Source organism: Stegostoma tigrinum, chromosome 2 (genome assembly GCF_030684315.1).
Source record: "Stegostoma tigrinum isolate sSteTig4 chromosome 2, sSteTig4.hap1, whole genome shotgun sequence".
In the NCBI taxonomy this organism is placed as follows: domain Eukaryota; kingdom Metazoa; phylum Chordata; class Chondrichthyes; order Orectolobiformes; family Stegostomatidae; genus Stegostoma; species Stegostoma tigrinum.
Genome location: NC_081355.1, coordinates 162,041,761 through 162,068,856, shown reverse-complemented (window position 1 = coordinate 162,068,856; position 27,096 = coordinate 162,041,761). Strand labels below are relative to the sequence as shown.

Here is a 27,096-nt window from a genome sequence, read left to right as displayed (position 1 = left end):
GTCTCCAATTTGAGAAATCCCCTTCTACTACTACCCTCTGTCTCCTGTTGCCCAGCCAGTTTTTTATCCATCTAGCTAGCACACCCTGGACCCCATGTGACTTCACTTTCTCCATCAGCCTGCCATGGGCAACCTTATCAAACGCCTTACTGAAGTCCATGTATATGACATCTACAGCCTTTCCCTCATCAATCAACTTTGTCACGTCCTCAAAGAATTCTATTAAGTTGGTAAGACATGACCTTCCCTGCACAAAACCATGTTGCCTATTACTGATAAGCCCATTTTCTTCCAAATGGGAATAGATCCTATCCCTCAGTATCTTCTCCAGTAGCTTCCCTACCACTGACGTCAGGCTCACCAGTCGATAATTACCTGGATTATCCTTGCTGCCCTTCTTAAACAAGGGGACAACATGAGCAAGTCTCCAGTCCTCTGCGACCTCACCCGTGTTTGAGGACGCTGCAAAGATATCTGTTAAGGCCCTTGCTATTTCCTTTCTCGCTTCCCTTAGTACCCTGGGATAGATTAGGTGGGTTATAGGGGATGGGTTTGGATGGATGCTCTGAGGGCCGTTGTGGACTTTTGGGCCAAAGGACCTGTTTCCACACTATAGGGATTCTGTAATTTGATCCTCTATGAAAACTGCTCACCATTTTCCAGATACAGTCTCACATTATAGAGTTTCAGCAAAACTTCCCTAGTCTTACACTTCAACAAAGGGATAATGTTCTGTTCACCTTCCTGGTTACCTGCCGGCTGTGCTAGCTTTCTCTGTTTTGTGCACAAGTGTCCCCAAAACCCTTTGAGTTACAACTTTCTGCAGTTTTTCTCCATTAAATGGTACTCTATTCCAACATTTTGCCCACTTTTCATTCTCCTGTCTTCTAGCCTCCCCTGGAAGTTTCAGACTTCCTTTTACCAGCTTAACTCCCTTTCAATTTGTATTATCCGTCAAGTTCCTGCCTCAGAACAGTACAGGCAAATCTCCAAGCACAAATATCAGTCACGGTCCCGTAAAGATATAAATCAACCTGTTTAGCCAAGTCCCACCTAACCTGGACCAAGAAATCCAATGTACTCCAATCTCTCTCTCTCTCTCTCTCTCTCTCTCTCTCTCTCTCTCTCTCTCTCTCTCTCTCTCTCACACACATTGAATGCTCTCATTCTGTGTTATGTCTGATTGGGGTAATGTATTAGACATGAAGCCCTGTTGTGAAAGTTCAAATGCTTGTTTTTAGTTCAGTCCAGTCCACCTCATTCATTGCTCACGTTGCAGTCTCCTTTACATTGATGAGACCAACAACAGGCTGGCTGAGTACTTTTCACAACACCTCAACCCTGTTCTGACCCTAACCTCCCAGTTTCTTGCCATTTCAAGAAACCAGTAAATGTCACACAGTCATTTCTGTCCTGGATCTGCTGCAATGTTCCAACAAAGCACAGCACAAGATCGAGACACCTCATTTCCAACTTAAGCACTTTACAGCTTTGAGGTCTCAATCTTGAATTCAGTAAGTTCAGAAACTAGTTGTTTTATATCTACCCACACTTTTTCTTGCATTCTCTTCTCTAATGGTGCAGATGTTATTTTGGCCTTCGTTGCGAGAGGTTTCGAGTACAGGAGCAGGGATGTGTTGTTGCAGTTATCCAGGGCCTTGGTAAGACCACACCTGGAATATTGCGTGCAGTTTTGGTCTCCTTTTCCCAGGAAGGAACCAGTTGCTCTCAAGGGAGTGCAGGGAAGGTTTACCAGGCTGATTCCGGGTATTGTGGGTCCGATGTGTGAGGAGAGATTGATTAGCTTGGGATTGTTTTTGCTGGAGTTCAGACAAATGAGAGGGGAATCTCATAGAGAGTAATAAAATTCTAACAGGACTGGACAGGATAGATGCAGGGAGGATTTGGGGTTGGCCATTTAGGATGGAGTTGAGGAGACATCCTTCACCCAAAGAGTGTGGAATTCATTACCACGGAAGTAGTTGATGCCGAAACATTAAATGTGTTCAAGAGGTGACTAGATATAGCACTTGGGGTGAATGAGATCAAAGATTATTGGGAGAAAGCAGGATTAGGCTATTGAGTTGGATGATCAGCCATGATCGTGAAGAATGGTGGAGCAGGCTTGAAGGGCCGAAAGGCCTCTTTGTGCTCCTATCCTCTATGTTTCTCTCTCACCCCCACCATCAGCCCCCGTCAAGCCAAGTAATGTTTGTAACAAAAACAGAAGTTGCAGGAAAAGCTCAACAAATTTGGCAGCATCTGTGAAGATAATATTCAGAGTTAATGTTTTGGGTCAGGTGACCCTCAGAAACTGTAATGTTTGTGTCTTGTTTATTTGCAGTTAGTAGCAAAGACCAATTCCCTCCCTTTCGCATGTTAACTTGCCCACTTGGAATGTCTCTCTTTTTCTTTCTCCACTGTTAACCAACCCATTACTTTAGGCCTCTGTACCAAATGTGTCACAGTGGTTAGCCCTGCTGCCTCATAGTGCCAGGGATCTGCATTCAGTTCCACGCTCAGATGACTGTCGTGTGTGGAATTTGCAGTTTCCTCTGGGTCCTCCAGTTCCCTCCCACAGTCCAAAGTTGTGCATCTTGGGTGGGTTAGCCATGCTAAATTGCCGATAGTGTCCAGGGATACGTAGGTTAGGTGGATTAGCTGTGGCACATTGGTGCTTAATGCCCAGGGATGTGCAGTTTAGATGGGTTAGCCATGGGAAATATCAAGTTATGGTATTTAGGGTGGGTTGGGCAGGGGCCTGGGTTCTGGATGTGAGTTTGCTCGCTGAGCTGGAAGGTTAGTTTTCAGACATTTTTCGTCACCATTCTAGGTAACATCATCAGTGAGCCTCCGACGAAGCACTGGTGTTATGTCCCACTTTCTATTTATCTGGTTAGGTTTCCTTGGGTTGGTGATGTCATTTCCTGTTCTTTTTCTCAGAGGATGGTAGATTGTCTCCAAATCAATGTGTTTGTTGATGGAGTTCCGGTTGGAATGCCATGCTTCTAGGAATTCTCGTGCATGTCTCTGTTTGGCTTGTCCTAGGATGGAGGTGTTGTCCCAATCAAAGTGGTGTCCTTCCTTATCTGTATGTAAGGATACGAGTGATAGTGGGTCATGTCGTTTTGTGGCTGGGTCTGGGTCTTAGCGGGATGCAGTTGGAGGGTTGGTGCGGACTACATGGGCTGAATGGCCTCTTCTGTGATTCTATGAACTGCTGTCTTACTCCTCTCTGCCTCTGTCAAAAGTACAAAAATACATATTTTCCAACACCTTTCAGTTCTGAAGCAGAGTCATACCAGATTTGAAATATTAACTTTGTTTCTCGCTCCACAGATGCTGTCAAACCTGCTGAGTTTCTCTGGAATTCTCTATTTTTTTTTACCAAAGTCTGGCCTCCACAGTATTTAGCCTTAATGTGATTGTTTTTGGTGTTGTGTTTAGATGATTCTAGAGAGAAAGATCAATGTTCGACTCCAGAAGCGCTTCCTGAAGGGGCTAGAGCCAGTGAAACCGCCGCCAGACCCTGAGCAGAAAGAACCAATGCCAGCCAGTCCCAAAACCATAGGTATATCCACGACAGAGGGATCCATTCAGCCTGTGCTACATGGAGACAGAGTGGTCAACAATCCAATAGTAAACCACAGCTCATATAATCCAATAACTCACAACACCGTATCATACGCATCCTCTCACAGTGAGTATCAGGTGGCAATGCTTGATCCTAGCAACAGCATTTACTCTAAAGCTCTATAACATAAGCAATTGGCATTGATCGTGTAGCCCCTTGAAACTACTGAATCATTCAATATGAATGTGGCTAATCTGGTTATAGCCTTGATTTCCTGAGACACCAAAAATTACTCTCCCAGCCTAAAATATAGTCAACAACGGAGACTCCACAATTCTTTTTGACGCAGAATTCAAAAGATTTACCTCTTGAATAAGTAATTTCTTTATATTCCTGTGCTCAATTGCCTGTCTGTTACCGTGAGACTGTGTCCTGTATTTTAGATTGTGCAGCTGGGGGGAGGGTGCCGTTGTTGGAGGTCAGCCGTCGTGCTCCAGGACATCTCTGCAGGAGTCGCTCAGGGTAGTGTCCTCAGCCCAACCGTCTTCAGCTGCCTCATCAATGACCTTCCCTTCATCATGAGGTCAGAAGTAGGGAAGTTCATCAGTCATTGCACAATGTTCAGCACCATTTATGACTCCTCAGATACCCTAGCGGTCCCTGTTCACAGCAACAAGATCTAGCCTTGGGCTGGCAAGTAACATTCGTACCATACAAATGCCAGCAATTACCATCTCGGGCAAGAGACGATCTAATCAGCGCCCCATCACATTCACTGGCGGTACCATCACTGAATCCCCCATTATCAACATCTTGGGGGTCACCATTGACCAGAAACTCAACTGGTCCCAGTGGCTACAAGAGCAGGTCAGAGGCTGGTGAGTAAATCACCTCCTAATTCCCCAAAACCAGTCAACCATCTACAAGGCACAAGTCAGGACTGTGATGGAAAATTCCCCACTTGCCCACACTCAAGAAGCTCATCACATCCAGGACAAAGCAGGCTACTTGATTAGCACTACATCCACAAGCATTCACTTGCTCCACCACTGATGTTCAGTATCAACAGTGTATACTATCTACAAGATGCATGAGAACACTACCAACTGCAAGCCCCCCTCCAGGCTACTCACCATCCTTGCGTGGAAATATGTTGCTGTTCCTTTAGTGTCGCTGAGTCACAATTCTGCAGTACCTAGTTGTGGGTGAATCTATTTCATATGGGACTGCAGCAGTTTAAGAAGGCAGCTCACCACCACATTCTCACTTAGGGATGGGACAATAAAAACTGGCCAGCCAGCGATGGCCACTTCTCATTAAAAAAGAATGTCAAGAGAATGTCAACCCAATTACCTCAGCCTCTCATCGCAGGATAAGCCTGTCATCCTATTGTCTTGTTAAGTGAACCTTTAATATCCTGTCTTTGGTGAAAGAATATCCTTCCTTAAACAGAGAGAATAAAACTGCAAATGATATTCCAGGTGTGGACACACCAAACTCCTGTATAACTGGGGCAATCTTCTTTATTTCCGACCTCCAATTACTTTGCAATAAAGGCCAACATACCATTCGCCTCCCTCATCCTCACGGTTCCTGCATGCAGATTTCAGATTCCTGATGCTAGAATGCCCTTTGATAGAAGTTTCACACCTTTTGTCAAGCAAAATCTGCTTTTCTGCTCTTCTCTTATTTGTCACTGTTGCCCACTCACTTAACCTGTCTCTCAACCTGTGACCTCCTCACAGATTGCGTTCTTACCTAACTTATCAGCAGCAAACGTACGTTCCACTGTCACTTTTTTATAAATATTTAACATAGATTGAAAATAGCTTTAGCCCCATATAGAACCTCAGACATTCTCCTAAAGAAGACAAACTTATAATACTCCATAACAGCACTGACAAGGTGGCTAAACCCTCCCTGACAGCACTCTGGGGTTCCCGAAACCTTGACAGCACTGTGGGTGTCCCTAAACCCACCCTGACAGCACTGTGGGTGTCCCTAAACCCACCTGACAGCACTGTGGGTGTCCCTAAACCCACCCTGACGGCACTGTGGGGGTCCCTAAACCCACCCTGACAGCACTGTGGGTGTCCCTAAACCATGACAGCACTGTGGGGTTCCCTAAACCCACACTGACGGCACTGTGGGTGTCCCTAAACCCACCCTGACGGCACTGTGGGTGTCCCTAAACCCACACTGACAGCACTGTGGGGTCCCTAAACCCACACTGATGGCACTGTGGGTGTCCCTAAACCCACACTGACGGCACTGTGGGTGTCCCTAAACCCACACTGACAGCACTGTGGGGTCCCTAAACCCACACTGACAGCACTGTGGGGTCCCTAAACCCACCCTGACAGCACTGTGGGGGTCCCTAAACCCACCCTGACGGCACTGTGGGTTCCCTAAACCCACACTGATGGCACTGTGGGTGTCCCTAAACCCACCCTGACAGCACTGTGGGGTCCCTAAACCCACACTGATGGCACTGTGGGTGTCCCTAAACCCACCCTGATGGCACTGTGGGTGTCCCTAAACCCACCCTGACGGCACTGTGGGTGTTCCTAAACCCATCCTGACAGCACTGTGGGTGTCCCTAAACTCACCTAAACCCCTACCTAACAGCACTGTGGGGACCCTAAACATTGACAACACTGTGGGAGTCCTAAACCCTCCCTGACAGCAAATTCATGCTTACCTTTTTTCCTGATTAGTATGTACAATTTGTATGTTTTAAGGTATTAGCCTCCACCACCACACCCCACCCCACCCGATGAATCCTTAACTTACATGTTATCATTTCCTTCTCATATTGAGATATCAAAATATGCTATTAGCAACTGGTTCCCCTTACCTAATTTACAATGTACATGCTCACAATACAATTGCCAAACACAATTACTCTTTCATAAAACCACAGCCACATAAAGAATCATTTTATCGTGACACTTGCTATAACCTTTCATAGAGTCCCTACAGTGCAGAAGCAGGACATTTGGCCCATTGAGCCTGCAGTGATCCGCCAAAGATCATCCCAGCCAGACCTTCCTGTAACCTAATACCTTCCTCCTCATTGTCAACCATAGGGCACTAGTCATGAGAGGTGTAGAATAAGTGGGAGGCCTTGGCCGCCGGTGAAATACCACGACTCATCGTTTTTTTCACTTACCCGGTGAGGCAGGGAGGAGAGCCCCGAGGGGCTCTCGCTTCTGGTGGGAAGCACCCAGGTGGATTAGGGCCAATCAAGGATAGTAGTGGTAAGTTGTGTGTGGAGTCAGATGAGATAGGGGAAGCACTAAATGAATATTTTTCAACAGTATTCACTCTGGAAAACGACAATGTTGTCGAGGAGAATACTGAGATACAGGCTACTAGACTAGGTGGGATTGAGGTTCACAAGGAAAAGGTATTAGAAATCCTACAGAGGGTGAAGATGGATAAGTCCCCTGGGCCGGATGGGATTTATCCTAGGATCCTCTGAGAAGCCAGGGAGGAGATTGCCGAGCCTTTGGCATTGATCTTTAACTCGTCATTGTCTACAGGAATAGTGCCAGATGACTGGAGGATAGCAAATGTGGTTCCCCTGTTCCAGAAGGGGAGTAGAGACAACCCTGGTAATTATAGACCAGTGAGCCTTACCTCACTTGTTGGTAAAGTATTGGAAAAGGTTATAAGGGATAGGATTTATAATCATCTAGAGAAGAATAATTTGATTAGGGATAGTCAGCACGGTTTTGTGAAGGGTAGGTCATGCCTCACAAACCTTATTGAGTTCTTTGAGAAGGTGACCAAACAGGTAGATGAGAGTAAACTGGGTGATGTGGTGTATAAAGATTTCAGCAAGTCATTCGATAAGATTCCCCACAGTAGGCTATTGTACAAAATGCAGAGGAATGGAATTGTGGGAGATACAGCAGTTTGGATGGAAATTGGCTTGCTGAAAGAAGACAGAGGATGGTAGTTGATGGGAAATGTTCATCCTGGAGTCCAGTTACTAGTGGTGTACCGCAAGGGTCGGTGTTGGGTCCACTGCTGTTTGTCATTTTTATAAATGACCTGGATAAGGGCGTAGAAGGATGGATTAGTAAATTTGCAGACGACACTAAGGTCGGTGGAGTTTTGGATAGTGACGAAGGATGCTGTAGGTTGCAGAGAGACATAGATAAGCTGCAGAGCTGGGCTGAGAGGTGGCAAATGGAGTTTAATGCAGACAAGTGTGAGGAGATGCACTTTGGTAGGAGTAACCAGAAGGCAAAGTACTGGGCTAATGGTAAGATTCTTAGTAGTGTAGATGAGCAGAGAGATCTCGGTGTCCATGTACACAGATCCTTGAAAGTTGCCACCCAGGTTGACAGGGTTGTTAAGAAGGCAAACAGTGTTTTAGCTTTTATTAACAGAGGGATCAAGTTCCAGAACCAAGAGGTTATGATGCAGCTGTACAAAACTCTGGTGTAGCTGCACTTGGAATATTGTGTACAGTTCAGGTCACCGCATTATAAGAAGGATGTGGAAGCCTTGGAAAGGGTGCAGAAGAGATTTACTAGGATGTTGCCTGGTATGGAGGGAAGGTCTTACGAGGAAAGGCTGAGGGACTTGAGGCTGTTTTCGTTAGAGAGAAGAAAGTTGAGAGGTGACTGAATTGAAACATATGAAATAATCAGAGGGTCAGATAGGGTGGATAGGGAGAGCCTTTTTCCAAGGATGGTGACGGCGAGCACGAAGGGGCATAGCTTTAAATTGAGGGGCGAAAGATATAGGACAGATGTCAGAGGTAGTTTCTTTACTCAGACAGTAGTAAGGGAGTGGTACGCTTTGCCTGCAACGGTAGTAGTTTCGCCAACTTTAGGTACATTTAAGTCGTCATTGTATAAGCATATGGACGTACATGGAATAGTGTAGGTTAGATGGGCTTGAGATCGGTATGACAGGTCAGCACAACATCGAGGGCCGAAGGGTCTGTACTGTGCTGTAATGTTCTATGTAGTCTCACAAAGTCTCCTCCCACCACCCTCTGTCTCCTGTCACTGAGCCAATTTTGGGTCCACCTTGCCAAGTTATCCTGGATCCTATGAGCTTTTGCCTTCTTCATCAGTTTCCCATGTGAGACCTTGTTGAAGACCTTGCTGAAGTCCATATGAGCTACAATAACTGCCCTACCCTCATCCAAAAACATCATCTGCCTCTGTTGCAGTGTCTTTTAGAACCTGTGGGTGTACCCCATAATGTCCTGGGGATTTGATGGAATTTAAGCCTTTAATTTTTTTGTGATACCTTTTCTCTGCTGGTAACTCTTACCATTACTTCCTCACTCTTATTATCCCTCAGGTTGCCTTCTACTTCTGGAATGTAAGTCCTGTCTGTATCTACTTTGAAGACATACAGAAAGTAATAGAAACATAGAAGATAGGACCATTCGGCCTTTCAAGCCTACTCCGCCAGTATTCATGACCATGGATGATCATCCAACTCAATAGCCTAATCCTACTTCATCCCCATAACTTTTGATCCCATTCACCCAAGTGCGATATCTAGTCACCTGTTTAAGACATTCAATGTTTTAGCATCAACTACTTCCTGTGGTGAAAATTCCCACAGGCTCACCTCTCTTTGGGTGCAGAAATGTCTCCTCATATCCATCCTAAATGGTCTACCCTAAATCCTCAGACTGTGACCCCTTGTTCTGGAAATACCACCATCGGAAACATCCTCCCTGCGACTGCCCTGCCCAGACCTGTTAGAATTTTATAAGTCTCTAATGAGATCCCCCCCTCATTCGTCTGAACTCTAGTGAAAACAATCCCAACCTAGTTAACCTCTCCTCATACCACAATTCCCGGAATCAGCCTGGTAAACATTCTCTGCACTCCCTTGATAGCGAGAGCATCCTTCCTCTGAAAAGGAGACCAAAACTGCACACAATACTTCAGGTGTAATCTCACCAAGGCCCTGGATAACTGCAACAATACATCCCTGCTCCTCTACCTGAAACCTCTCGCAATGAAGGCCAACATACCATTTATCTTCTTTACCACCTGCTGCACCTGCATGCTTACCTTCAGCATCTGGTGCACAAGGACACCCAGGTCCCACTGCGCATTCCCCTCTCCCAATTTACAGCCATTCAGGTAGGAATCTGCTGCCTTGTTTTTGCTTTCAAAGTGAATAACCTCACATTTATACAAATTATACTGCATCTGCCATTGATTTGCTCACTCACCCAACCTGTCAAGATCATGCTGAAGGATCTCTGCATCTTCCTCAGTTCACCCTCCCACCCGACTTGGTATCAAGTTGTAGCAAACTTTGAGATGTTACATTTTGTTGCCTCATCCATATCATTAACATATCGTGAATAGCTGGGGTCCTAGCACCGATCCCTTTGCCACCCCACTAGTTACTGCCTGCCGGTTTGAAAGGTAACCAGTCATTAATTTTCTGAAGAAGGGTCTAGGCCCGAAGTGTCAGCTTTCCTGCTCCTCTGATGCTGCCTGTCCTGCTGTGTTCAACCAATTCTACACCTTTTTATCTCTGATTCTCCAGCTATGGCAGTTCCTACTATCTCTCATTAACTCCTACTCTTTGTTATCACTCTGCCAACCAGTTCCCTGTGCATCTCAGTAACCTCCCCCAATCTCATGCACTTTAATCTTACACATTCGTCTCTAATGTGGGACTTTGTAAAACTCTTACTGAAATTCCAAATATACCACATCTACTGGCTCCCCTTGTCAAATCTGCTAGTTCTCTCTTCATAAAATTCCAACAGATTTGTCAAGCATGATTGCCCCTTTATAAATCCATGATGACTCTGTCTGATCCTGTCACTGTTTTCTAAATGCTCTGATATAAAATCTTTGACAATGGATTTGAGAATTTTCCCCACTATCGATGCTAGGTTCACTGGCCGATAATTCCCTGTTTTCTCTCTGTCTCTTTTTTTGAATATTGGAGTGGCATTAGCCACCCTCCAATCTGCAGGTTCCATTCCAGAGTCTACAGAATCCTGGGAGATGACCATCAGTGCTTCCACTGTTTCTAAAGTTACTTCCTTAAGTACTCTGGGATGTAGAGAAGCAGGCCGTAGGGATTTATTGGCCTTCAATCCCATCAATTTTCCCAGCACTGTTCAATGTGTCTGCAATATCTTCATTCCCAAAATCTTGCCTATTTCTGCTTTTAAGTTTACTTTAGCTTTTCTCTTGCTTTTGATATACTTGTAAAACCTTGCACAATTTGTTTTTTCTATTCCTAGCTACTTTACTCTTTATATTTAGATTCATATATTCATCCAGCACAGAAAAGGCCCTTCAGCCGATTGTGTCTTTACCGATAATTACCACTAAAATCTCAATTTCTTGCACTTGTCCCTTATTCTTGAGTGCTGTGGTATTTCAAATGTTCATCCAAATATTTCCGCCTTTTTATCAATTACTTTGGCCCATATCTAATTTGTAAAACACTTTCAATGTTAAGACCTGCGAGTACTCTTCTCAATGTATTTTTTTTATTCCTTCATGAGATGAGGGCATCGCTGGCGAGGCCAGCACTTATTGTCCATCCCTATTTGCCCAGAGGGAAGCTAAGAGTCAATCACATTGCAGTAGGTCTGGAGTCACATGTAAACCAGACCAGGTAAAGATGGCAGTTTCCTTCCTTAAAGGACATTAGTGAATGAGATATGTTTTTCCTAACAATTGACAATGGTCATCATTAGACCCTTAATTCCAGATATTTATTGAATTCAGATTCCACCATCTGCTGTGGCAGGATTTGAATCCGGGTCCACAGAACATTATCTGTGTCCCTGGGTTGACAGTTCAGCAAATAATACCACTAGGCCGTTGCCTCCTGTGTTGCAATTTCACTGGCTTTATCTCACTGTCTACAGGCGATGTGACTAAGAAGAAACAGCTCTGCATTCCCACAGTATTCCATCAGACCCATGGATATCCAGTAAACAGAGTAAATGAAAATCCAGATGCGCAGGAATTGTGCAGCACACAACAGCAGAGTGTAGATGCTCAGCTCATCACACCCGTGAGTAATCATATCTCACCTTTTTCCATTCCCCCACCACTCTCCATTTCCTCCTCCGATCTCATTCCCTATCCATCTGCACTGTACTCTGTCTTAGTATGTTTAACCAGCAGTGTCCCTACCTCTGAGCCAGGCAACCTGTGTTCAAGTCCCACCAGCTCTGGAGGTGTGTCATAGCATCTCTGAACAGGTTGATTAGAAAATAAATATTTAACACTATGATTTTGGATACCTCTTGTACTGAATTCTGTTTCTGTTATGCTTGTCTCCGCAGGGCCTTCCCAACTCAGAACCTCATGGCATCAAGTCAGCTCCTGTTGGCAGAAGCCGCCCAGCTTCCCACTATCACCGGACAGCTATCAACAACATCCTGACCAGGAAGGAAGCTGGGCATCGAGGTCTGGGAATGACTGTATCCTGTGCTCCATTGGTGAGTGTCAGTGGGCACGGCAATTATGGATCAACCCCACTGATTCACAGTGCTCTTGCTGCTCAGGACCAATCACAGGAAATAGGCGCTGGAGTAGACCATTCAACCAGTCAAGCCTGCTCTGCCATTCAGTAGGATCATGGCTAATTTGGGGCATCAATTCCACTTCCTGCTCACTCCCCATGTCCTCAGTTTCCCAAGTCACTAAAATTCTGTCTCTCCCAGTCTTAAATATATTCAACAGTAGACATCCCACAACCGTCTGGGATGGAGAATTCCAAATATTCACAACCGTCTGATTAAAGTAATTTCTTCTCACCTCATTCCTCAATGACCTGCCCCTCTACCCTGGGGCAGTCCCCATGTTTAAAGTTTTTGAGAAGACTTGCAGCCCTGGCTGTGGATGGGGTTGTAGAGGTGCTCGCTGAGCTGGTGTGTTTAATTGCAGATTTTTGCCACCCTGTTCGGTACCATCATCAGTGCACCTCCAGAGAAGCGTTGGTGTTCTGTCCCACTTGTTATTTATATGCCTCAGTTTGCTGGGGTGGTTGGTACTGCTTCTGGTTCTGCCTTTCAGTGGTTTGTATACCGAGTCCAGTTCGGTGTGTTTGTTGATGGAGTTCCAGTTGGAATGCCAGGTTTCCAAGAATTCCCTGGCATATCATGCTATTATGGATGTGTTGTCCCAGTCAAATTTGTGTCCTTCTTTGTCCATGTATATTGAGACCAATGAGATTTGGACAAGCCACAAGAAGACACAACAAGGCCAGATGCACTAGTCACCCTGCTGTACATCAGGGACATATCAGAGATGATCACAAGACTACTCAGTCTCCTTGGTATCAGAGTAGCCCTCAAACCAATAAGCACCCTGTGACAGCGACTGACAAATGTAAAGGATCCCATGCCCACAACCAATAAAACTAATGTAATGTACACAATACCAGGCAAGGACTGAGAGAAACATTACACAGGCCAAACTGGAAGAAAACTGACAATAAGGATACACAAACACGAACTAATCACCAAGAGATACGACCAGTTCTCCCTGGTCTCAGTGCACACAAATAAACATTGACACAAATTCAACTGGGACAACGCATCTGTAGTAGTATGAGCCAAACAGAGACACGCCAAGGAATTCCTGGAAGCCTGACATTCCAACTGGGAAATAAGAACATGAGAACGAGGAGCCAGAGTAGGCCGTTCGGCCCTTCGAGCCCACTCCACCACTCAGTAAGATCATGGCTGATTTTTTCGTGGACTCAGATCCATTTAGCCTCATTCTCCTTAATTCTTCTATTATTCAAAAAAAATCTACCTTAGCTTTAAAAACGTTCACTGAAGTAGCATCAACTACTTCACTGGGAAGGAATTCCACAGATTAACAACCCTCTGAGTGAAGAAGTTTCTTCTCAATTCGGTCCTAAATCTGCTCCCTCTAATCTTGAGGCTCTGCTCTCTTGTCCTAGCTTCACCTGCCAGTGAGAACATCCTCTCTACTTCTATCTTATCTATTCCCTTCATAATTTTATATGTTTATATAAGATCCCCCCTCAGTCTTCTGAATTCCAATTAATATAATCCTAATCTACTCAGTCTCTCCTCATAAGCCACCCCCTCAACTCCGGAATCAACCTAGTGAACCTCCTCTGCACCCCCTCCAGTGCCAGTACATCCTTCCGCAAGTAAGGAGATGAAAACCGCACACAGTACTCCAGGTGTGGCCTCACCAGCACCTGGTACAGCTGCAACATACCTCTCTGCTTTTAACTCAATCCCTTTAGCAATGAAGGACAAAATTCCATTTGCCTTCCTAATTACTTGTACCTGCAGACCAACCTTCTGTGATTCATGGATTGTTTTATGGTCGGTCTTCACCTACCTTTGTCAACAGGTGTCAACTCTGTCAACAAAGTCAGAAATCACATAATAGCAGGTTATTGTCCAACAGGTTTATTTGACAACATAAGCTTTCAGAGCCTCAGTCATTCTTCAGGTGACAAACGCATTGAACTGGACTCATATACAAACCACTAAATAAACAGAACTGGAAGGAATACCAACCACCCCAGCGAACCGAGGCATATAAATAACAAGCAGGACAGAACACCAATGCTTCACCGGTGGCGCACTGACAATGTTACTGAGCAGGGTGATGAAACATCTGCAATTAAACACACCGGCTCGGTGAGCACGTCTACAACCTCTGTGCCCCATGTTTCAGATTCTCCAGCCCGGCGGAGAAAACCCCTCAGTGTCACTGCTGTCACATCCTGTTTGTGGACTGAGACCTTAGGCAGGCAACAGGGCTTTCTTGAGCAGGCTGGTGCATTCCTTCATTTTATTGAGTGGTGACGAGCAGTTCAGAGGCGAGGAACTCACCTCCTACCTCCCCAAAGCCTGTCCACCATTAGCAAGGCACAACTCAGGAGTGTGATAGAATATTTCCCACTGTCAATGGGTCAATATCCTGAAATTCTCTCCCTTAGGGCATTGTGGGCCAACTCATAGCACATTGAGTGCAGCAGTTCAAGAAGGCAGTTTATTACCATTTTCTCAAAAGCATTAATCTAAATATAGAATGTAGTTAAGAAAAAGTCTTAAAACACCCAGTGAAACAAAGTTTCAATCAATTCCCCAATGCCATCACTTTATAGTGGCTCTCATTCTGCAAGACTTTTCTCCTGAAGTGTAAATTCTTGACACATGAGCATAGACACAACTGAGAGCATAGACTTTCTCATTTTATAATAATCTGCAGCTTTCTACGCAGCATGCCAGGTCTAGACATTACACAAACTAAACTTCCCCAGTGAGGTTTCTTTGTCTGAATCCTTTTCCAAAGGATTTTCCTTAGATTTCCTAAACTGAGATTGATCCATGACTCTTGTGAACCACAGTAAGTTAATGGCCCTCAATGTTGATGCTCTCTGCCTTAAATCACCACAGTTAAAACAGTCTTCCACTAATACACCAGGTAGTCTGCTCTCTGACGCATACTGATCAGTTTACTATTTGGGAAGGGCAGTCTGACCTGGATATTAAGTTTTTGAAACCCTTCAGAAAAGTGATGAAGCACATTTGCCACTATTTTAAACTCCAAACTTTCTAAATTATATCAATGTATATAAAATCAAAGATCTTTCGTAATAATATGTGTGCAATTGTTGCTATCTGTTATATCTTAGCTCTAAAGAAGAAAACTGTAAAACAAAAGTGCAAATTCAGGAGGTACATTTGAGGTACATCTATTAGAAATGATTTAGAATTGGGGACCAAGTATACTGTGTCAAAGTTTGCAGATGTCATTAAGATGAGTGATAGAGCAAAGTGTGTAGAAGACACTGAAAGTCTGCAGAGGGATATTGATAGGTAAAGTGAGTTGGCAAAGGTCTGGCAGATGGAGTAAAATGTTGGTAAATGTGAGGTCATCCATTTTGGTAGGAATAAGAGGAAAATGGGCCATTATTTAAATGGTGAAAAATTGCAGTGCGCTGCTGTGCAGAGGGACCTAGGCGTCCTTGTGCATGAATCACTAGAAGCTGGTTTGCAGGTGCAGCAGGTAATTAAGAAGGCAAATGGAATATTGTCCTTCATTGCTAGAGAGATGGATTTGAAAACAGGGAGGCTATACTGCAGCTGTATAGGGAGCTGGTGAAGCCACACCTGATGTGTTGTATACAGTTTTGGTCTCTTGACTTGGGAAAGGATGTAATGGCACTGGAGAGGGTGCAGAGGAGGTTCACTAGATTGATTTTGGAATTAACAGGGGGTTGACGTATGAGGAGAGATTGAGTAGACTAGGGCTTTTAAGTGTGTCTACTTCAATGCCAGGAGCGTCTGGAATAAGGTGGGTGAACTTGCAGCATGGGTTAGTACCTGGGATTTCAATGTTGTGGCCATTTCGGAGACATGGATAGAGCAGGGACAGGAATGGTTGTTGCAGGTTCCGGGATTTAGATGTTTCAGTAAGAACAGAGAAGATGGTAAAACGGGCAGAGGTGTGGCATTGTTGGTCAAGGACAGTATTACAGTTGCAGAAAGGATGTTTGGGGACTTTCAACTGAGGTAGTATGGGCTGAGGTTAGAAACAGGAAAAGAGAGGTCACCCTGTTGGGAGTTTTCTATAGGCCTCCAAATACTTCCAGAGATGTAGAGGAAAGGATAGCAAAGATGATTCTCGATAGGAGTGAGAGAGACAGGGTAGTTGTCATGAGGGACTTCAACTTTCCAAATATTGACTGAGAACACTACAGTTCGAGTAATATAGATGGGTCAGTTTTTGTCCAGTGTGTGCAGGAGGGCTTCCTGACACAGTATGTAGATAGGCCAACAAGGGGCGAAGCCACATTAAATTCGGTACTAGGTAATGAGCCTGGCCAGGTGTTAGATTTGGAAGTAGGTGAGCACTTTGATGCTAGCGATCACAATTCTGTTATGTTTACTTTAGTGATGGAAAGGGATAGGTGTATACCACTGGGCAAGAGTTATAGCTGGGGGAAAGGCAATTACGATGAGATTAGGCAAGATTTAGGGAGCATAGGATGGGGAAGGAAACTGCAGGGGATGGGCACATTAGAAATGTGGAGCTTATTCAAGGAAAAGCTCCTGTGTGTCCTAGATAAGCATGTACCTGTCAGGCAGGGAGGAAGCTGTAGAGTGCGGGAGCCGTGGTTTACGAAGGAGGTGGAATCTCTGGTCAAGAGGAAGAAGAAGGCTTATGTTAGGATGAGATGTGAAGGCTCAGTTAGGGCACTTGAGGGCTACGAGGTAGCCAGGAAAGACCTAAAGAGAGAGCTCAGAAGAGCCAGGAGGAGACATGAGAATTTGTTGGCGGATAGGATCAGGGTAAACCCTAAGGCTTTCTATAGGTATATAAGGAATAAAAGAATGACGAAAGTAAGATTAGGGCCAATCAAGGATAGTAGTGGTAAGTTGTGTGTGGAGTCAGAGATAGGGGAAGCACTAAATGAATATTTTTCAACAGTATTCACTCTAGAAAACGACAATGTTGTCGAGGAGAATACTGAGATACAGGCTACTTGACTAGGTGGGATTGAGGTTCACAAGGAAGAGGTATTAGAAATCCTTCAGAGGGTGAAGATAGATAAGTCCCCTGGGCTGGATGGGATTTATCCTAGGATCCTCTGGGAAGCCAGGGAGGAGATTGCCGAGCCTTTGGCATTGATCTTTAACACGTCGTTGTCTACAGGAATAGTGCCAGATGACTGGAGGATAGCAAATGTGGTTCCCCTGTTCAAGAAGGGGAGTAGAGACAACCCTGGTAATTATAGACCAGTGAGCCTTACCTCAGTTGTCGGTAAAGTGTTGGAAAAGGATTTATGAAGGATCGGATTTATAATCATCTAGAAAAGAATAAATTGATTAGGGATAGTCAGCACGGTTTTGTGAAGGGTAGGTCGTGCCTCACAAACCTTACTGAGTTCTTTGAGAAGGTGACCAAACAGGGAGATGAGAGTAAACCGGTTGATGTGGTGTACATGGATTTCAGCAAGGCGTTCGATAAGGTTCCCCACAATAGGCTATTGTACAAAATGCGGAGGAATGGAATTGTGGGAAATATAGCAGTTTGGATCGGAAATTGGCTTGCTGAAAGAAGACAGAGGGTGGTGGTTGATGGGAAATGTTCATCCTGGAGTCCAGTTACTAGTGGTGTACCACAAGGGTCGGTGTTGGGTCCACTGCTGTTTGTCATTTTTATAAATGACCTGGATAAGGGCGTAGAAGGATGGGTTAGTAAATTTGCAGACGACACTAAGGTCGGTGGAGTTTTGGATAGTGATGAAGGATGCTGTAGGTTGCAGATAGACATAGATAAGCTGCAGAGCTGGGCTGGGAGGTGGCAAATGGAGTTTAATGCAGACAAGTGTGAGGAGATGCACTTTGGTAGGAGTAACCAGAAGGCAAAGTACAGGGCTAATGGTAAGATTCTTGGTAGTGTAGATGAGCAGAGACATCTCGGTGTCCATGTACATTTATCCTTGAAAGTTGCCACCCAGGTTGACAGGGCTGTTAAGAAGGCATACAGTGTTTTAACTTTTATTAATAGAGGGATCGAGTTCCGGAACCAAGAGGTTATGGTGAAGCTGTAGAAAACTCTGGTGCGGCCGCACTTGGAGTATTGCATACAGTTCTGGTCACCGCATTATAAGAAGGATATGGAAGCTTTGGAAAGGGTGCAGAGGAGATTTACTAGGATGGTTCCTGGTATGGAGGGAAGGTCTTACGAGGAAAGGCTGAGCGATTTGAGGCTGTTTTCGTTAGAGAGAAGAAGGTTGAGAGGTGACTGAATTGAAACATATAAAATAATCAGAGGGTTAGATAGGGTGGATAGGGAGAGCCTTTTTCCAAGGATGGTGACGGCAAGCACGAGGGGGCATAGCTTTAAATTGAGGGGTGAAAGATATAGGACAGATGTCAGAGGTAGTTTCTTTACTCGGAGAGTAGTAAGGGAATGGAACGCTTTGCCTGCAATGGTAGTAGATTCGCCAATTTTAGGTACATTTAAGTCGTCATTGGATAAGCATATGGACGTACATGGAATAGTGTAGGTTAGATGGGCTTGAGATCGGTATGACACGTCGGCACAACATCGAGGGCCAAAGGGTCTGTACTGTGCTGTAATAGAACATAGATAGAACATAGAACAGTACAGCACAGAACAGGCCCTTCAGCCCACAATGTTGTGCCGACCATTGATCCTCATGGATGCACCCTCAAATTTCTGTGACCATATGCATGTCCAGCAGTCTCTTAAATGACCCCAATGACCTTGCTTCCACAACTGCTGCTGGCAACGCATTCCATGCTCTCACAACTCTCTGCGTAAAGAACCTGCCTCTGACATCCCCTCTATACTTTCCACCAACCAGCTTAAAACTATGACCCCTCGTGCTAGCCATTTCTGCCCTGGGAAATAGTCTCTGGCTATCGACTCTATCTATGCCTCTCATTATCTTGTATACCTCAATTAGGTCCCCTCTCCTCCTCCTTTTCTCCAATGAAAAGAGGCCGAGCTCAGTCAACCTCTCTTCATAAGATAAGCCCTCCAGTCCAGGCAGCATCCTGGTAAACCTCCTCTGAACCCTCTCCAAAGCATCCACATCTTTCCTATAATAGGGCGCCCAGAACTGGACGCAGTATTCCAAGTGCGGTCTAACCAAAGTTTTATAGAGCTGCAACAAGATCTCACGACTCTTAAACTCAATCCCCCTGTTAATGAAAGCCAAAACACCATATGCTTTCTTAACAACCCTGTCCACTTGGGTGGCCATTTTAAGGGATCTATGTATCTGCACACCAATATCCCTCTGTTCCTCCACGCTGCCAAGAATCCTATCCTTAATCCTGTACTCAGCTTTCAAATTCGACCTTCCAAAATGCATCACCTCGCATTTATCCAGGTTGAACTCCATCTGCCACCTCTCAGCCCATCTCTGCATCCTGTCAATGTCCCGCTGCAGCCTACAACAGCCCTCTACACTGTCAACGACACCTCCGACCTTTGTGTCGTCTGCAAACTTGCTGACCCATCCTTCAATTCCCTCGTCCAAGTCATTAATAAAAATTACAAACAGTAGAGGCCCAAGGACAGAGCCCTGTGGAACCCCACTCACCACTGACTTCCCGGCAGAATATTTTCCTTCTACTACCATTCGCTGTCTTCTGTTGGCCAGCCAATTCTGTATCCAAGCAGCTAAGTTCCCCTGTATCCCATTCCTCCTGACCTTCTGAATGAGCCTTCCATGGGGAACCTTATCAAATGCCTTACTGAAGTCCATATACACCACATCCACAGCTCGACCCTCATCAACCTTACTAGTCACATCCTCAAAAAACTCGATAAGGTTTGTAAGGCATGACCTACCCCTCACAAAGCCGTGTTGACTGTATTTGATCAAGCCATGCTCTTCCAAATGGTCATAAATCTTATCCCTCAGAATCCTTTCTAACACCTTGCAGACGACAGACGTGAGACTTACCGGTCTATAATTGCCGGGGATTTCCCTATTTCCTTTCTTGAAGAGAGGAATTACATTTGCCTCTCTCCAGTCCTCAGGTACGACTCCAGTGGAGAGCGAGGATGCAAAGATCTTCGCAAGTGGCGAAGCAATTGCATTTCTCGCTTCCCAAAGCAGCCGAGGACAAATCTGATCCGGGCCTGGCGACTTGTCAATCTTAATGTTTGACAAAATTTTCAGTACATCAGCTTCCTCTATCTCTATCCATTCCAGCATGCACACCTGCTCTTCAAAGGTTTCATTCACTACACAGGTCGTTTCTTTCGTAAAGACAGAAGCAAAAAACTCATTTAGGGCTTCCCCTACCTCCTCAGGCTCCACACACAAGTTCCCTATGCTATCCCTGATCGGCCCTACTCTTTCTTTGACCATTCTCTTATTCCTCACGTAAGTGTAAAATGCCTTTGTGTTTTCCCGGATTCCTTCTGCCAAGCCTTTCTCGTGCCCCCTCCTGGCTCTCCTCAGACCATTTTTGAGCTCCTTCCTTGCCTGCATGTAATCCTCTCTAGCTGAACTTGACCCTAGCTTCCTCCACCTTATGTAAGCTACCTTCTTACTTTTCACTAGAAGCTCCACCGCTCTCGTCATCCAAGGTTCCTTTATCTTACCCCGTCTTGCCTGTCTCAGAGGGACATATTTACTCATCACTCCCAACAACTGTTCCTTAAACCATCTCCACATGTCTATAGTTCCCTTACCATGGAACAACTGCTCCCAGTCCATGCTTCCTAACTCGTGTCTAATCGCATCATAGTTTCCTCTTCCCCAATTAAATATCCTCCCATTCTGCCTAATCCTCTCCTTCTCCATAGCTATGTAGAATGAGACAGTGTTATGGTCACTATCACCAAAATGCTCTCCCACCACAAGATCTGATACCTGCCCCGGCTCGTTTCCGAGCACCAAGTCTAGAATGGCCTCTCCCCTCGTCGGCCTGTCAACGTACTGCGTTAGGAAACCCTCCTGAACACACCTTACAAAAACAGCTCCATTCAAATCTTCTGCTCGAAGGAGGTTCCAATCAATATTAGGAAAGTTAAAGTCACCCATTACAACAACCCTACTGCGTCCACACTTTTCCAAAATCTGTCGACCTATGCTTTCTACAATCTCCCTGCTGCTATTGGGGGGCCTGTAGTAAACCCCTAACGAGGTGACTACTCCCTTGCTGCTCCTAATTTCCACCCATACTGACTCAGTAGGCAGATCTTCCTCGACAATGGAAGCTTCTGTAGCTGTGATACCCTCTCTGATTCTCTAATGTTCTATGTTCTATGTTCTATACTCATTGGAATTTAGAAGAATGAGGGAGGATCTTATAGAAACATATAAAATTATGAAAAGAACCAATAAGATGGAAGTGAAGAAGTTATTTCTCCTCGCGTATGAGACAAGAACTGGGGAGATAGCCTCAGAATGAGGGTGCAGATTTAGGACCAAGTCGAAGATAAATTTCTTCACCCAAAGTGTTGTGAATCTGTGGAATTCCCTACCCGGTGAAGCAGTGGAGGCTATCTCGTTGAATGTTTTTAAGGAAAAGGTAGGTAGATTTTTGGACAGTAAAGGAATAAGGGTTATGGTGTGCAAGTGGGTAAGTGGTGCTGAGGTTATGAAAAGATCAGCCATGATCTTACTGAATGGCGGAGCAGGCTGATGGACCGGATGGCCCACTCTTGCTCCTATTTACTATGTTCTTATGTTCTTTCCGCTCCCAGCCCCAGCTGGACCCTACACAAGAGTTAGTGTCTTAGAACATAGAACATAGAACAGTACAGCACAGAACAGGCCCTTCAGCCCATAATGTTGTGCCGACCATTGATCCTCATGTATGCACCCTCAAATTTCTGTGACCATATGCATGCCCAGCAGTTTCTTAAATGACCCCAATGACCTTGCTTCCACAACTGCTGCTGGCAACGCATTCCATGCTCTCACAACTCTCTGTGTAAAGAACCCGCCTCTGACATCCCCTCTATACTTTCCACCAACCAGCTTAAAACTATGACCCCTCGTGCTAGCCATTTCTGCCCTGGGAAATAGTCTCTGGCTATCAACTCTACCTATGCCTCTCATTATCTTGTATACCTCAATTAGGTCCCCTCTCCTCCTCCTTTTCTCCAATGAAAAGAGACCAAGCTCAGTCAACCTCTCTTCATAAGATAAGCCCTCCAGCCCAGGCAGCATCCTGGTAAACCTCCTCTGAACCCTCTCCAAAGCATCCACATCTTTCCTATAATACGGCGACCAGAACTGGACGCAGTATTCCAAGTGCGGTCTAACCAAAGCTTTATAGAGCTGCAACAAGATCTCACGACTCTTAAACTCAATCCCCCTGTTAATGAAAGCCAAAACACCATATGCTTCCTTAACAACCCTGTCCACTTGGTCCACTTGCTCCACACTGCCCTCCAACCCCACCACACCCGGCACCTTCCCCTGCAACCGCAGGAAATGCTACACTTGTCCCCACACCTCCTCCCTCACCCCCATCCCAGGCCCCGAGATGACATTCCACATTAAGCAGAGGTTCACCTGCACATCTGCCAATGTGGTATACTGCATCCACTGTACCCGGTGCGGCTACCTCTACATTGGGGAAACCAAGCGGAGGCTTGGGGACCGCTTTGCAGAACACCTCCGCTCAGTCCGCAACAAACAACTGCACCTCCCAGTCGCAAACCATTTCCACTCCCCCTCCCATTCTCTCGATGACATGTCCATCATGGGCCTCCTGCAGTGCCACAATGATGCCACCCGAAGGTTGCAGGAACAGCAACTCATATTCCGCCTGGGAACCCTGCAGCCATATGGTATCAATGTGGACTTCACCAGTTTCAAAATCTCCCCTTCTCCTACTGCATCCCTAAACCAGCCCAGTTCGTCCCCTCCCCCCACTGCACCACACAACCAGCCCAGCTCTTCGCCCCCACCCACTGCATCCCAAAACCAGTCCAACCTGTCTCTGCCTCCCTAACCGGTTCTTCCTCGCACCCATCCCTTCCTCCCACCCCAAGCCGCACCCCCAACTACCTACTAACCTCATCCCACCTCCTTGACCTGTCCGTCTTCACTGGACTGACCTATCCCCTCCCTACCTCCCCACCTACACTCTCTCCACCTATCTTCTTTACTCTCCATCTTCGGTCCGCCTCCCCCTCTCTCCCTATTTATTCCAGTTCCCTCCCCCCATCCCCCTCTCTGATGAAGGGTCTAGGCCCGAAACGTCAGCTTTTGTGCTCCTGAGATGCTGCTTGGCCTGCTGTGTTCATCCAGCCTCACATTTTATTATCTCTGTCCACTTGGGTGGCCATTTTAAGGGATCTATGTATCTGCACACCAAGATCCCTCTGTTCCTCCACACTGCCAAGAATCCTATCCTTAATCCTGTACTCAGCTTTCAAATTCGACCTTCTAAAATGCATCACCTCGCATTTATCCAGGTTGAACTCCATCTGCCACCTCTCAGCCCATCTCTGCATCCTGTCAATGTCCCGCTGCAGCCTACAACAGCCCTCTATACTGTCAACGACACCTCCGACCTTTGTGTCGTCTACAAACTTGCTGACCCATCCTTCAAACCCCTCATCCAAGTCATTAATAAAATTACAAACAGTAGAGGCACAAGGACTGAGCCCTGTGGAACCCCACTCACCACTGACTTCCCGGCAGAATATTTTCCTTCTACTACCACTCGCTGTCTTCTGTTGGCCAGCCAATTCTGTATCCAAGCAGCTAAGTTCCCCTGTATCCCATTCCTCCTGACCTTCTGAATGAGCCTACCATGGGGAACCTTATCAAATGCCTTACTGAAGTCCATATACACCACATCCACAGCTCGACCCTCATCAACTTTTCTAGTCACATCCTCAAAGAACTCGATAAGGTTTGTGAGGCATGACCTGCCCCTCACATAGCCGTGTTGACTGTATTTGATCAAGCCATGCTCCTCCAGATGGTCATAAATCCTATCCCTCAGAATCCTTTCTAACACCTTGCAGACGACAGACGTGAGACTTACTGGTCTGTAATTGCCGGGGATTTCCCTATTTCCTTTCTTGAAGAGAGGAATTACATTTGCCTCTCTCCAGTCCTCAGGTACGACTCCAGTGGAGAGCGAGGATGCAAAGATCTTCACAAGTGGCGAAGCAATTTCATTTCTCGCTTCCCAAAGCAGCCGAGGACAAATCTGGTCCGGGCCTGGCGAATTGTCAATCTTAATGTTTGACAAAATTTTCAGCACATCAGCTTCCTCTATCTCTATCCATTCCTTGTCTTGTGACACAGTGGTAATATAAAGTTTTTGAGAAGATTTGTAGCTTGGGTCGTGGATGAGATTGTAGATTTGCTCGCCGAGTCAGTGTGTTTGATTATAGATGTTTCATCACCGTGCGAGGTAACATTGTCAGTGCCCCTCTGGTGAAACTTCACTGGAGGCACACTGATGATGTTACCAAGCAGGGTGACGAAACATCTGCAACGAAACCCACCGGCTCAGCCAGCAAATCTACAACCTCAGTGGTAGCATCGCCATCTTTTGGCAGATATAGTCCCACCTGTCCCACAGTGTGTTAGGACATGTCTGAACAGGTTGATTAATGTTTTTGAAAGGTGAGATTCGATGAATAATTCATGGAATAGGGTCTGAAGCAGCAAGAAGACCTATTTAGTCACATGGAGATTAAATGTGGATATAACTGGCCTGGTCTCCATGTGTTCACTGTGAATGTGTATAACCAAATGCTTAGTTGTAAATTAACAAGCTTTTCTTGCCAAGGTTTGATTATACTCTGGTATAGCACGGGAGTTAGATATGTGGTTGAAAGTGAATATTTACAATTACATGTAAATTTGCATTCTGCTGTTCTGGGGTTTAACTCCATGGAATGATGGGACCACGTGGTTTGGATCAGCACTGATGACTGATAGGTCATCTCTAACTCTTTGTCTTGTTCTCTCACTGTCACTCTCACTGTCTTTCCTGTGTCTCTCGCTTGCCTTTCTCTCTTTTCCCCCTCCTCTCTCTCTCTCTCTGTTTCTGTGTCTATTTGACCTTTTATCTGTCTCTCTCTTTCTGTTCCCCCTCTCTGTCTCTGCCTCTCCTCTCCCTCTCTCTTTCACGTTGCCTTCCCCTCCCTCTCCGTGTCTCTTGACTCTCTCTCTCTCTCTCTCTCTCACTTGCTCCCTTTCATATTTCTGACTCGGCCTCTTCCTGTCTCTGTTCCCTGTCTCTTTCTCTCTCTTTCTCGTTTTCTCTTTCTCTTCTTTCTGTCTGTGTTTCTGTCTGGCCACTGTCTGGTCACAGGTGCTGCCTGTCTTGCTGTTTGTGTTCCTGCCTGTGCTATTATGGGTTTGCCTGTGTTTTGTGGAATTCTATGCGAAGAGATTTGGCCTTGGAACATTTTTCTTGTATTTCTGTTTTGCAGAATCCAAGGCCACAGTCACAAGCCCGAGAGAGCCGGCCCAATAAGAAGATGTTCCAGATGATGTCAAATATGGAAGCAGCAGGGAATCCAAAAGCTGCGTGGGGCAGTTATTGCCAGACCTATGGGGTTATTAGTCAAACTGGGCTGGAAAACCTGCGCCACCTCCAGATCCAAAATAAGCCATAGCTACTCAGGACAGCACAGGTCAGATCGCACAGCGGGAATACATCAACAGGGAACCTGCGCAGGAGTTAAACAGGACAGAGCTAGGACTGTGGTCAGGAATCATCCAGTCCAGCATCTACTGGCATACACTTCCAGCTGGGAATGTTCCACAAGTGCCAAAACAATGAGTACATCAGGATTTGACAGGAGAGAAGTTACTATTTAATGTGAATAATTAACTCTATGCAAACAGCCACGCAGAGAAATTGGTAACTTGCTCCACTGATGAACAGTCCTGTGAAAGTGCCTTCAGGGGAGGGGAAGCTGGAGGCAGGAGCAGCTGGGTGGGGGTTGTGTGTGTGGCTGTGGCCTGGACTTCAAACTAGGATTCCTTACTAGCCTGAATGCAGGATGCAGTGGACTTGACATCCACCTTGATTCATTCATGGCCTTTAACTCTCCAACCAATTTCGCCCAGTTTCTGACTCAGCTCAAGAACTTCAGGTTAACTGTTTGTCATTCTCGTTTTCTGTAAATATTTGTTGCTTCTGGAATGTTTGATAATTAACCACAAAACTCTTGTTAAAATGAACATCTGTAGATATGTTAGAACAGTTAATGTGATTTTTCCAGATGATTATTAAAATACACCACAAATTTGTACACTTCTTTGTTCGAATGTTGAGACTTTCTTCCAAAATACTAGAACTATAAGAGTAACAGACCCTGCACCAATCCAGTCAATGTGCCCTGATAGCATCACCCTGGGGGATGCACTGACTACCTGACAGTGCCCGCTCCCTTGGCACTGACCCTCCGACAGTGCCCGCTCCCTTGGCACTGACCCTCCGACAGTGCCCGCTCCCTCGGCACTGACCCTCCGACAGTGCCCGCTCGCTCGGCACTGACCCTCCGACAGTGCCCACTCCCTCGGCACTGACCCTCCGACAGTGCCCGCTCCCTCGGCGCTGACCCTCCGACAGTGCCCGCTCCCTCGGCGCTGACCCTCCGACAGTGCGGCGCTCCCTCAGCACTGACCTACCGACAGTGTGGCGCTCCCTCAGCGACCCTCCGACAGTGCGGCACTCCCTCAGCACTGACCCTTCGACAGTGCGGCACTCCCTCAGCACTGACTGTCCGACAGTGCCCACTCCCTCAGCAATGACCCTCCGACAGTGCCCACTCCCTCAGCACTGACTCTCCGACAGTGCGGCACTCCCTCAATTATCACATTTCCATGAAGTTACCTGCTGGACATTACCTTCCTGTTCCTGAAGTGATGAAAAATATTACAGCCTTCAATGAATGTGTGCAAATTTCCACCAGTTATTTTTGGCTTTTTAGAGCAAGGTTAACAAAGCATTGACTGGGTTATGTGTTTCATGAGAATTACTGTTTATTGCAAAGAAGGATAAATCT

The 27,096-nt window shown here is 45.8% G+C and overlaps 1 protein-coding gene across 1 annotated transcript in view; it reads left to right on the top strand.

Moving 5' to 3' along the window:
* Positions 1-26,323, top strand: part of mapk15 (mitogen-activated protein kinase 15) — an 85,590-nt gene extending 59,267 nt beyond the window's left edge. The window contains exons 11-14 of the mRNA XM_059640999.1: positions 3,448-3,700; positions 11,466-11,614; positions 11,889-12,044; positions 25,513-26,323. Coding sequence (XP_059496982.1) covers positions 3,448-3,700; positions 11,466-11,614; positions 11,889-12,044; positions 25,513-25,698 — 744 coding nt within the window. The 3' untranslated portion in view covers positions 25,699-26,323. The remainder of the gene's footprint in view (positions 1-3,447; positions 3,701-11,465; positions 11,615-11,888; positions 12,045-25,512) is intronic.
* Positions 26,324-27,096: the final 773 nt, after the last annotated feature.